Here is a 12,881-nt window from a genome sequence, read left to right as displayed (position 1 = left end):
CTGATTCCCCCTATGCCTCCAGCCCTAAGCAGCTGCTGACTTACTTTGTGTCAATGGATTGCCTGTTTTGGACATTTCATAGAAATGGAGTCCTATAATATGTGGTTTCTGAGGCTGGCTCCTTTCACTAGCATGTTTCCAAGATTCATCAGTGTTGTAGCATCGCTCTGTACTTCACGCTATTTTATTGCTAAGCAATATGCTATTGTATGGATATAATATATCACATTCTGTGTATTCATTCTTCAGTTGATGGACATTTCAGTTGTTTCCAGTTTTTGGCTATTATGAGTAATGCTTTTATAAACGTGTATTAATCAGTTTTCTGTTGATATAACAGAATGCCAGAGTCTGGGTAATGTATAAGGAGAAAAAGTTTATTTAGCTCAGAGTTTGGGAGGTTCCAAGTAAAGGCACTGACTACTCAGTAAGGCCCTCCTTGGTTGCATCCTACGGAGAATGTATCATGGTGTAGCATGTGCAAGAGAAGAGATCACATGGTGAGCCAAGCAGTGGGGAAGGGTCAAGCTTGTTCTTCTGCAAATCCTCTTGTGGAACTGAACCAGGATCTCCTGCGAACTACGTTAATTCATTCTGAGATCAGTGCCCCCATTGCCACACTTCTGAAAGGTTTCACTACCTTCTAACATTGCTACACTGGAGACCAAACTTTCAACATATGAACCATTGGGAGACACACTTATACTATGTTCAAACCATAGCCACATTCATATATATGTTTTTGGTGTGCACACATGTTTTCACTTTTCTCAACTAGATATCCTAGCAGTAGAATTGCTAGATCTTATGGTAATGCTATGTTTGCTCTTTGGAGAAACTGCCCAGCTGTTTACCACAGTGGCTGCACCACTTAAATTCCCACCAGCATTGTATGACAGTTTCTTGCCATCCTCACTAACACTTGGTACTGACTCTCCTACGTGTAGTATCTTCTTAAAGGTGGTAGTGTTGTGGCAGAAGTTTAATAACTGGTGGGACCATGGTTGTGGCATAGCAGGTTAAGCTTTCACCTGCAGTGCCAACATCCCATATGGGTACCGCTTTGAAACCTCCACTTCCAATCTGTCTCCCTGCTATTGGCCTGGGAAAGCAGGGGAAGAAGGCCCCAGTACTTGGACCCCTGTACCCACATTGGAGACCTGAAAGAAGCTCCTGGCTCCTGCCTTCAGCCCCATCTAACCCAGCAGTTGTGACCATTTGGAGAGTGAGCCAGCAGATGAAAGGTCTCTGTCTCTCCCTCTCTCCCTCCCTCTGGATAACTCTGACTTTCAAATAAATAAACAAATCTTTAAACAAAAAAAAAAACCCTGGATTTCTAAAAGAGAAGCCCTGAATTGCACTGTTTGTTAATTTTGATGGTATGAATACTCGCACAGTGATCAACTTCATGCTGCCACCGTGACATCTCTAAACCTGGAGTTGGGAAGAGATGTAGAGCAGTGCTCCATTGTATGCATTTTCAGCATACAGATACATCTGAGACAGATGTAAAGAAAGACCTATCACAGGTAATAGCAAAGTATTGTAAAATAGTTCTGAGCGATGGTATTTTTTTTTAACAAACTGTATTTATTTTAAGTTTAATGAACTGGCTTGCAACAGTTTTAGACATCCTTGTGAACAGGCTCCAGCAAACATCAACCTAATGATTTAAGTCTGTGTCATTGGTCATTTTGCTCTCCTTAGACAATCACACCCTGAAAGTCCTCCAGAAGAAATATTTCCAGACAGGACTCTCATTTTTTTTCTGAATTCTTCTGTAATGAAGAGCTATTCCATCTCTCCATGTATTCATTTAATTATTTTTAATATGGATTCATGAGTGTTTATTTTATTTTGTGGGATAAAATCCAGAGTTATCTTTATTGTTTCACTGCTCACATTGTTCCACATTTAGATATGAGGCATTGCCTCAGATTGGCCCCTCTATCCTTTTGACAAGCCTCCATCTTTTTGGGGACACTTCTTTCTTTCAGGTAATACAGAATGCCCCAGTCTCACCTAGAGTGCTCCCTGGCCAATTCCTGGAATCAACCACTTCTAAAAGGGTTCCTGGTTCCTGCTGTAGAGAATGGTGTAGGAAGCAGGATCTGTTACTAAATGTGACGTAACTAACTTCAGTGTCACTATTTCTGGGACTTCTCAGTAGATGGAGCTAGGATACACAAATATGTACTAATGCATGATACCCATATCTGTATCACTGTATTTGTCTGCATCTTTTATATTGAAAACCATGAGTTTGTACTGATACCTCTCATGTCAGTCCAACACCGTGATCATTAGCCTTTTCAAAATAGTAACACCTATCATCTACAACATATTTCAGATTGGCAAACCCATACACCTGTGAGAAACACATGTACTGAGTAGATTTATGTTCATTTTAGGTTAATTTATGCTTAGTACTTTTGATTTGCAGCCTTAGAACATTAGTCAAAATGTTATCAACTTTTTACTCACCCCTTTTACTAGGGTTATGTTAGCTATTTGGAGGATACCTTGGCTCTTTTGTTTTAATTTTAATCAATTTACTTGAGAGAGAGAGCGAGCTCCCCTTCACTTGACTTGTTCAGTCCCCAAATCTCTAGTGTTCGCAGTCACTGGAGCTGGGCCATGCTGAAGCCAGAAGCAGGGAACTCAATCTGAGTCAACCATGTATAGGTGATAGGGATCCAAATACTTGGACCATCACCTGCTGCCTCCCAAGATGCACATTAGCAGGAACCTGGAATTGGGGGTGGGGCCAGGGCTTGAAGCCAGGCATCCAGTATGGGATGTGCACATCCCAGTGGCATCCCAACCATTGAACCAAATGCCTACCCTCAGTTTTCTTCCCCCACATTTAGATCCTTGATCCACTGGAGTTCATGTAAGGATTCAGTATTTTTTTTTAAGGTTTATTTATTTATTTGAGAGGCAGAGTTACAGACAGAGAGGGAGAGACAGAGAAGTCTTCCATCTGCTGGTTCACTCCTCAAATGGTCACAAAGGCTGGAGCTGGGCCAATCTGAAGCCAGGAGCCAGGAGCTTCTTCCTGGTCTCTCATGTGGTGCAGGGACCCCAGCCACTTGGACCATCTTCTTCTGATTTCTCAGGCCATAGTAGAGAGCTGGATCAGAAGAGGAGCAGCCCGGACATGAACTGGCGTCCATATGGGATGCTGGCTCTGCAGGCGGAGGTGTAACCTACTATTGCCACAAGACCAGCCCCAGATTCAGTTTTGTTTTTGTTCCAAATGGCTACCTATTTGTCCCAACTCTGTCTAAAAGTCTGTTTTAACATCTGTGGTTTGAGATGACACTCATTCTGGACACTGCATTATATTCTCATCTTTTTGTCTATTCATGTGTTATAGGCTTCTTTGAATCATATTTTTAAAAAGTAGTTTAAAAATTTAAGGTGTAATTAGTATCCACAGGGATGACTAAAATTAAAAAAAAGGCAGATAATACTGAGTGTTGGAAAGGATGTGAAAAAACCTTACTTTTATACATTGCTGGTGGGTAAGAAAAATGGTCCATCTGTTTTGAAAAACATTCTGGCAGTTTCCCTGAAACTTACACAGTTATTGCTAGACACAGAAATGCTGCACCCAAGTATATATCTCAAACTATAAACATGCAAAACAAAAATCTGAGATTATTCATAGCAGCATTATTCTTAATAGCCAAAAAGTGAAAACGCCTGAATCTCCATCAAATGATGAATGGAAAACAAACGGCAGTGTAATCCATGCAGTGGAATATCACTCAGCCGTATAGAGGAAGGGATATTGATACATTTTATGTATCATTTTATGATGAACCTTGCAAATATACTAAGTGAAGTCAGGCACAAAAGGTTACATGTTTTAAGTTGCCATTTATGTAAGATGTCCAGAATGTAGAAATACCTAGAGACAGAAAGGGTTGCCAGTGTGGGGGAGGAGGGTCATAGGGATTGATTGCTAATGAGTATGGTGTTTCTTTTGGGAATGAAGAAAATGTTCTAGAATCAGATAGCAGTGATGGTTATACAGCTTCATAAATAGACTAAAACTCAATTACTTAATTTAAAATGATGAATTTCATGCTATGTGACTAGTATATCTTAATTTTAAAAAAATTTAAGGGGGAAAATTAAAAAGTTCATGCTCTTCATGAACACTTCAAATACTTCAAAAGGGTATGGAATAAAAAGTAAATCCTGGGGCCGGCATCGCAGCACAGTAGGTTAATTCTCTGCCTGCAGCGCTGGCATCCCATAGGAGTGCCAGTTTGAGTCCCGGCTGCTCCTCTTCCCATCCAGCTCTCTGCAATGGCCTAGGAAAGCAGTAGAATATGGCCCAAGCTCTTGGGCCCCTGCACCTGTGTAGGAGACCTGGCGGGAGCTCGTGGCTTCTGGCTTCAGATTGGCCCAGCTCCGGCCATTATGGCCATTTAGGGAGTGAACCAGAGGATGGAAGACTTTTCTCTCTGGCCCTCTCTCTCACTGTCTGTAACTCTACCTGTCAAATAAATAAATAAAATCCTTTTTTTAAAAAAAAGTAAATCCCATTTTACAAATCAATTGACCAAAACATTTTTGTGAATCTTGCCAGAATGTGTTATATAAAGCCAATTTTTCCCTTTTAAATATAAATGTGGGGGCGGAGCCAAGATGGCGAATAGTGAGGTCGCACATTGATAGTCCGGGAAAGATAGGTTGATACAAGAGGAATTACAATAAATACAGGGAAAGGCCCAGGGAAAAAAATGCAGAGGAAACTCCTCTGGATCTAGTGGAGGAGACACAGACGACCTGCGGCGAGAGCAAGGACGCTCACGGCTCCGGCTCCGAGTCTTCACATCCGCACTGGAGGGGGAGGTGAGCTCAGTAATCAGAGATGTTGGCTGGAAAAGTGGCAGACAGAGAGGGAACTGGGCTGGAAGCTGCGCAGGGAGAGCTCACCAAACTAACTTCAGGAGAGAAGAAAAAGAAATAGGGGTGGGTGGGGGGGACCAGTCCGGACGAGTTTCTCTCTCCGCCCACCTAGCAAAGGCGAGCAAGAGACAAAGAGCAGGCGCCATTCTCAATATACGTAAAAGGTGCGTGCCCTCAGGGCTGTGCGTGATGTCAGAGCTGTGCGCAACAGGGCCGTGCGCGTGAACTCAGAGCTGAGCTCGAACTAAGTCAAACAGAAAATCCTGACTCTGGGGGGGAGGGGGAGGTGAAATACCGGGAGGTTAGGATTTAATAAAAGGGTAGAACTAATGAACTGAGGTGGGGAAAAAAAAAAATAGACGGTGGGGTGAGAGAGAGCTCATGGAGGTCATGTGACTACTCTCCAGAGACACTACAATTTGGTAACCTTAGCAACCCGGTGGGAAACTGAAGGAGAAACCGACACACTGAGCGCAGCACAGATACTTTTGGTGATCTGTGGGGAAAAAAAAAAAGCAGACGATTCCTATACCCACAGAAGCCAGAGATTGGAAACTAACTACCATCAATTCTGCTCAGCTGTGTGGTATTACTTCCCTCCTGAAAATAAAGAAATAAATAGAGATCTACCACGCCTAACCCTGAAGAACTAAGCAGAGCTCTCTGCCCTCACACATCTCAGGCCACCAAGGCTGCTCCAATAGCAGACAGCCCACTTAACACAGTCATAGTATAACAAGAAAAAAAAAAAAAACACTGTAAGGAAATAATTCAAAGAATTCCTCCAAAATGCCAAGCAATAAACACATAAACCATGGGAACAAGATTAACAAACACATTATGATTCTCCCAAATGAACAAAACACCCCAGGCAAAGATTATGAAGATGATGAGATAGAAGAAATGCAAAATACGGATTTCAAAACATTTATGATAAAAACATTTAGAAGTTTTCAAAAGCAAATTCTTGAACTACAGAAATCCTTACTGGACAGGATAGAAAATCTCTCTCATGAAAATGAAATCTTAAGGAGGAACCAAAATGAAACACAGAAACTAGTAGAACAGGAAAGTGTGATAGTGAAGAGAAATCAAAATGAAATGAAGAACTCAATAGATCAAATGACAAACACATTAGAGAGCCTTAAAAACAGAGTCAGTGAAACAGAAGAGAGAATATCAGACTTAGAAGACAGAGCACAGGAAAGCATACAGTCAAACCAAAGAAAAGAAGAGGAAATTAGAAATCTAAAAAATATCGTTGGGAATCTACAGGATACTATTAAAAAACCCAACATACGAGTTCTAGGAATTCCTGAAGGCATGGAGAGGGAGAAAGGATTAGAGGCCTTTTTAGTGAGATACTAGCAAAGAACTTTCCGGGTTTGGAGAAGAACAGAGACATTCAAGTACAGGAAGCTCACAGAACCCCTCATAAACATGACCAAAAGAGACCCTCACCACGACACGTTGTAATTAAACTCACCACAGTGAAATGAAAAGATTCTAAAATGTGCAAGAGTGAAACGCCAGATTACTCTCAGAGGATCTCCAATTAGACTCACAGCTGACTTCTCATCAGAAACCCTACAGGCTAGGAGGGAATGGCGAGACATAGCCCAGGTGCTAAGAGAGAAAAACTGCCAGCCCAGAATATTATATCCTGCAAAGCTCTCATTTGTGAATGAAGGTGAAATAAAGACCTTTCACAACAAACAGAAATTGAAAGAATTTGTCGCCACTCGTCTGGCCCTGCAAAAGATGCTTAAAGATGTGTTACACTCAGAAACACAGAAACATGGTCATCAATATGAAAGAAGGTAAAGGAGGAAAACCTACCAGTAAAAGATTATAGAAAACTCAAAGAATATACTAGAAAACATCTTTGGGAAAATGAAAGGGCAAAGTTACTACCTATCCATAGTCACATTGAACGTTAATGGATTGAAATGTAAACTTAAAAGGCAAAGACTGGCTGAGTGGATTAAGGAACAAAACCCATCTATTTGCTGCCTACAAGAAACACATCTTTCCAACATAGAAGCATACAGACTGAAAGTGAAAGGTTGGAAAAAGATATTCCACAACAACAGAAACCAAAGAAAAGCAGGTGTAGCCATATTAATATCAGACAAAATAAACTTTAACACAAAATCTGTTAAGAGAGACAAAGAGGGACACTCTATAATGATTAAGGGTTCAATTCAACAGGAAGATGTAACTATTATAAATGTATATGCGCCTTATTACAGGGCACCGGTTTATTTAAAAGGTATGTTAAGGGACTTAAAGGGAGACTTAGACCCCAATACAATAGTACTGGGAGACTTCAATACTCCACTCTCAGAAATAGATCATCCGGACAGAAGATCAACAAAGAAACAGCAGATTTAATCGATACTATTGCCCAAATGGATCTGACAGATCTCTACAGAACTTTCAATCCTACATCTAAAGATTTTACATTCTTCTCAGCAGTGCATGGAACCTTCTCTAGGATTGACCACATACTAGGCCATAAAGCAAATCTCAGCAAATTTAAAAGAATTAGAATCATACCATGCAGCTTCTCAGACCACAGCAGAATGAAGGTGGAAATTAGCAACTCAGGAATCCCTAGAAAGTATGCAAACACATGGAGACTGAACAACATGCTCCTGAATGAACAATGGGTCATAGAAGAAATCAAAAGAGAAATAAAAAATTTTATGGAAGTAAATGAGGATAACAACACAACATATCAAAACTTATGGGATGCGGCAAAAGCAGTGTTGAGAGGAAAGTTTATATCAATAGGTGCCTATATCAAGAAATTAGAAAGGCACCAAATAAATGAGCTTTCAGTGCATCTCAAGGATCTAAGCCAGAGAAAGATGCAGCATTGAAAGAGAATTACAGACCAATATCCCTGATGAACATAGATGCAAAAATACTCAATAAAATTCTGGCCAATAGAATACAACAACACATCAGAAAGATCATCCACCCAGACCAAGTGGGATTTATCCCTGGTATGCAGGGATGGTTCAGCGTTCGCAAAACAATCAACGTGATACACCACATTAACAGACTGCAGAAGAAAAACCATATGATTCTCTCAATAGACGCAGAGAAAGCATTTGATAAAATACAAAACCCTTTCATGATGAAAACCCTAAGCAAACTGGGTATAGAAGGAACATTCCTCAATACAATCAAAGCAATTTATGAAAAACCCACAGCCAGCATCCTATTGAATGGAGAAAAGTTGGAAGCATTTCCACTGAGATCTGGTACCAGACAGGGATGCCCACTCTCACTACTGCTATTCAATATAGTTCTGGAAGTTTTAGCAAGAGCTATTAGGCAAGAAAAAGAAATTAAAGGGATACAAATTGGGAAGGAAGAACTCAAACTACTCCTCTTTGCAGATGATATGATTCTTTATTTAGGGGACCCAAAGAACTCTACTGAGAGACTATTGGAACTCATAGAAGATTTTGGCAAAGTAGCAGGATATAAAATCAATGCACAAAAATCAACAGCCTTTGTATACACAGACAATGCCACGGCTGAGGAAGAACTGCTAAGATAATTCCGTTCACAATAGCTACAAAAACAATCAAATACCTTGGAATAAACTTAACCAAGGACGTTAAAGATCTCTATGATGAAAATTAGAAAACCTTGAAGAAAGAAATAGAAGAGGATATCAAAAAATGGAGAAATCTTCCATGCTCATGGATTGGAAGAATCAATATCATCAAAATGTCCATTCTCCCAAAAGCAATTTATAGATTTAATGCAATACCAATCAAAATACCGAAGACATTCTTCTCAGATCTGGAAAAAATGATGCTGAAATTCATATGGAGGCACAGGAAACCTCGAATTGCTAAAGCAATCTTGTACAGTAAAAACAAGGCCGGAGGCATCACAATACCAGATTTCAGGACATACTACAGGGCAGTTGTAATCAAAACAGCATGGTACTGGTACAGAAACAGATGGATAGACCAATGGAACAGAATAGAAACACCAGAAATCAATCCAAACATCTACAGCCAACTCATATTTGATCAAGGATCCAAAAGCAATCCCTGGAGTAAGGACAGTCTATTCAATAAATGGTGCTGGGAAAATTGGATTTCCACATGCAGAAGCTTGAAGCAAGACCCATACCTCTCACCTTACGCAAAAATTCACTCAAGATGGATTAAAGACTTAAATCTATGACCTGACACCACCAAATTATTAGAGAGCATTGGAGAAACCCTGCAAGATATTGGGACTGGCAAAGACTTCCTAGAAAGGACCCGGAAGGCTCAGGCAGTCAAAGCCATAATTAACTATTGGGATTGAATCAAATTGAGAAGTCTCTGTACTGCAAAAGAAACAGGAGAGTGAAGAGGCAACCGACAGAATGGGAAAAAATATTTGCAAACTATGCAACAGGTAAAGGGTTGATAACCAGAATCTGTAAGGAACTCAAGAAACTTAACAACATCAAAACAGACAACCCACTTAAGAGATGGGCCAAGGACCTCAATAGACATTTTTCCAAAGAGAACATCCAAATGGCCAACAGACACATGAAAAAATGTTCAAGATCACTAGCAATCAGGGAAATGCAAATCAAAACCACAATGAGGTTCCATCTCACCCCGGTGAGAATGGCGCACATTCAGAAATCTACCCAGAACAGATGCTGGAGAGGATGTGGGGAAAAAGGGACACTAGCCCACTGTTGGTAGGAATGCAAACTGGTAAAGCCACTATGGAAGTCAGTCTGGAGATCCCTCAGAAACCTGAATATAACCCTACCATACAACCCAGCCATCCCACTCCTTGGAATTTACCCAAAGGAAATTAAATTGGCAAACAAAAAAGCTGTCTGCACCTTAATGTTTATTGCAGCTCAATTCACAATAGCTAAGACCTGGAACCAACCCAAATGCCCATCAACAGTAGACTGGATAAAGAAATTATGGGACATGTACTCCATAGAATACTATACAGCAGTCAAAAACAGTGAAATCCGGTCATTTGCAACAAGATGGAGGAATCTGGAAAACATTATGCTGAGTGAATTAAGCCAGTCCCAAAGGGACAAATATCATATATTCTCCCTGATTGGCGACAACTAACTGAGCTCCAAAGGGGAAACCTGTTGAAGTGAAATAGACACTATGAGAAACAGTGACTTGATCAGCTCTTGTGCTGACTGCTGATGTACAATGTAATACTTCATCCATTTTAGTATTTTTTCTCTGTTTTGTTCTAGTACTATTGGTTGAACTGTGTAATTAACACACAATTATTCTTAGGTGTTTAAATTTTAACTGAAAAGTGATCCCTGTTAAATATAAGAGTGGGAATAAGAGACGGAGGAGATGTACAATTTGGGACATGCTCAATTGGACTTGACCCAAATGGTGGAGTTAGAAATGTGTCAGGGGATTCCAATACAATCCCATCAGGGTGGCATGTACCAATGCCATCTCACTAGTCCAAGTGATCAATTTTAGTTCACAAATGATCACACTGATAGGTCTAAGAGTCAAAGGGATCACACAAACTATACTAGTTTCTGCTAACATTAACTAATAAATCAGAAGGGGAGAGAAAGATCCAACATGGGAAGCGGGATACACAGCAGACTCATAGAATGGCAGATGTCCTAAACAGCACTCTGGTCTCAGAATCAGCCCTTAAGGCATTCGGATATGGCTGAAGAGCCCATGAGAGTATTGTAGGCATGGAAAGCCAAGACACTGTGGCAAAGCCAAAAAAGAAGAAGATGACCTAAATGAAAGATCTCTGCGAGTGAGATCCCAGTGGAAAGAACCGGGCCATCAAAGAAGGAGGTACCTTTCTCTGAAGGGAGGAGAGAACTTCCACTTTGACTATGACCCTGTCGGAATAAGATCAAAGTCGGCGAACTAGGCCGGTGCCGCGGCTCACTAGGCTAATCCTCCACCTTGTGGCGCCAGCACACCGGGTTCTAGTCCCGGTCGGAGCGCCGGATTCTGTCCCGGTTGCCCCTCTTCCAGGCCAGCTCCATGTGTCCCTTCCATATTCCCTGCCATCAGACCCTGAAGAATTCTCATCAAACATCTGGTTTTAAAATTTGAGAGATGGCAGTGGAAAAGAAAATGCTTGCTAAAACCACTCACCGGGTAAGCACAGGCCTTGCCGACTTCCCTCCACGCCGTGCCTCCACCTGCACCTCACGTGGCCAGCCTTATCCGTGCTCGAGGCGGCGGCGTGGAGGGGCTGCCTGTTTGCCCTCTGCCTGCGACAGTCCTTCTTTTTGAGTTGTGCTGTTCGATAAGTCCTTCTCACATCTTGACAGACAGCAGTCTGGACTCGAGCTCCCCCTGCTTCTCAGCTCCTCCGTGTGCGCTGTGTGGACTCCGAGTGCAGGGGTGGGTGAGGCGGAGGCTCGGGGATCCTTTGTATCTTTGACCACTTCCATCTCTGATCTCATGACCCCTAGGACTTGTGTGAATAGCTCAGGCCACCTGCATAATCTCCTTGTCTTAAGGACAACTGATTTAAAAATCTTAATTACATTTGCAAAGTTTCATTGCAGCATCACCTAGATTAGTATTTGGTTGAATTTTTGTAAGAACGAAATACACCACAGATCAGGAATCTTGGGGATTGTCTTAGAATTATACCCACCACAGTAAGATTCTCAATGGGTAGAAAATACAACTTTATTATTGTTTTTATTTTGGTCACGTGGGAAAAGGGTAGTTTTGACTGGGAAGGTAGGCAGGGGAACACCATGAACAGGGTGATGCTAGAATAAAGGTGCCGCGTGAATTTTAGAAGGGCTACATATGGAAGATGGAGATCAGGCCTTAATTTGTTTAACTTCCCATGCTCACATAAGTCTTTGTGCACCCCTAGGGATATATCTATTCCATTCTGAAAACTGTTGCATCTGTGACCACACAGACATGCTTGGCAAATAGGTAACATCAGAGCAGCAGTGGAAACTGGCAGACGGAGGGCTGGAAGGGTGGTAACAGTGGCAACTAAGAGCCTCTGATGCCAAAGCAGTTGCCACTTTATTCTCCTATCCCCAGATAGGTATTTTTTCTGAAAGAATATTCTGTTCCTCTCTAGAGAATAAAGAAATCTGAAGTCACGGCTTGCTGTTATCCTTTTGGCTGTAACTGTTGCTAAGGAACCAGATTCCCCCTCTCCTTGCTTGTTGCCAAGGAGAGGGGAGAAAGGTAGAGAGGAGCGCACTTCTGAACCTCTTAACAGCTATCGTCCTTCCCACTCCACACAGAACTCTGGCTTTGGGGAGTTGGGCGGACTACTCAAGGCTGGTAGTCCAGGTTCTGTAGACAGACAGGCCCTGGTCTTCTTGCCCCAGGCTGCTTAGGCAGGAAACCGGGAGGGAGAGCACTCATGGGTACACCTCCTTGTGGAGGGAGCCGTGACAAGCCCCCTTCTTGTTTTGGCCTGCTCTAGGTCAAACGGAAGATGTGCAGATGCTCCTGCACTTTGGTGCAGACCCCACGCTTCTGGATCAACAGTCTCGGTCTGCTGTGGATGTCCTGAAAAGGAGTAAGAACTTCAGAGCCATCGAGAAAATCAACAGTCACTTGAAAAAGCTGGCTATGTGTTCTGTGGACCTATCAGGTACAGCTTCCAGTGAATTAACTTTTTGGGGGCTAAACTGGTTCTGTGATATTAGATACAAATAAATTTAACTCTTTCGATGTATAGTCAATAGAAGTGAGACATCCTCCTCCCCGCCCCTGATCTTCAAAAAACTTGCTTGTTTTTTGAAGATAGATGAGACAGCTCTTTTTGGAAAGCATACAAGGTGTTCTGGAAACTTCTCCAGGTCTGCCGTTGGACAGTATGGGTGAGTTTTTTGCTGTGCATGCACACAGCACACACATAAAATTCAGACAGAACGTGAAGTGACAAAAATCAAGCCTGTTCCTCAG

At 41.8% G+C, this 12,881-nt stretch overlaps 1 protein-coding gene across 1 annotated transcript in view; it reads left to right on the top strand.

Moving 5' to 3' along the window:
- Window positions 1-12,881, top strand: part of TRANK1 (tetratricopeptide repeat and ankyrin repeat containing 1) — a 108,409-nt gene that overhangs the window by 32,008 nt on the left and 63,520 nt on the right. The window contains 1 exon segment of the mRNA XM_062179716.1: window positions 12,397-12,567. Within this exon segment, the coding sequence (XP_062035700.1) occupies window positions 12,397-12,567 (171 nt within the window).

The sequence above is a fragment of the Lepus europaeus genome, chromosome 2, assembly GCF_033115175.1.
Source record: "Lepus europaeus isolate LE1 chromosome 2, mLepTim1.pri, whole genome shotgun sequence".
NCBI lineage: Eukaryota > Metazoa > Chordata > Mammalia > Lagomorpha > Leporidae > Lepus > Lepus europaeus.
The sequence above is the reverse complement of the archived record's forward strand: the minus strand, read 5'-3'. Positions and strand labels throughout refer to the sequence as shown.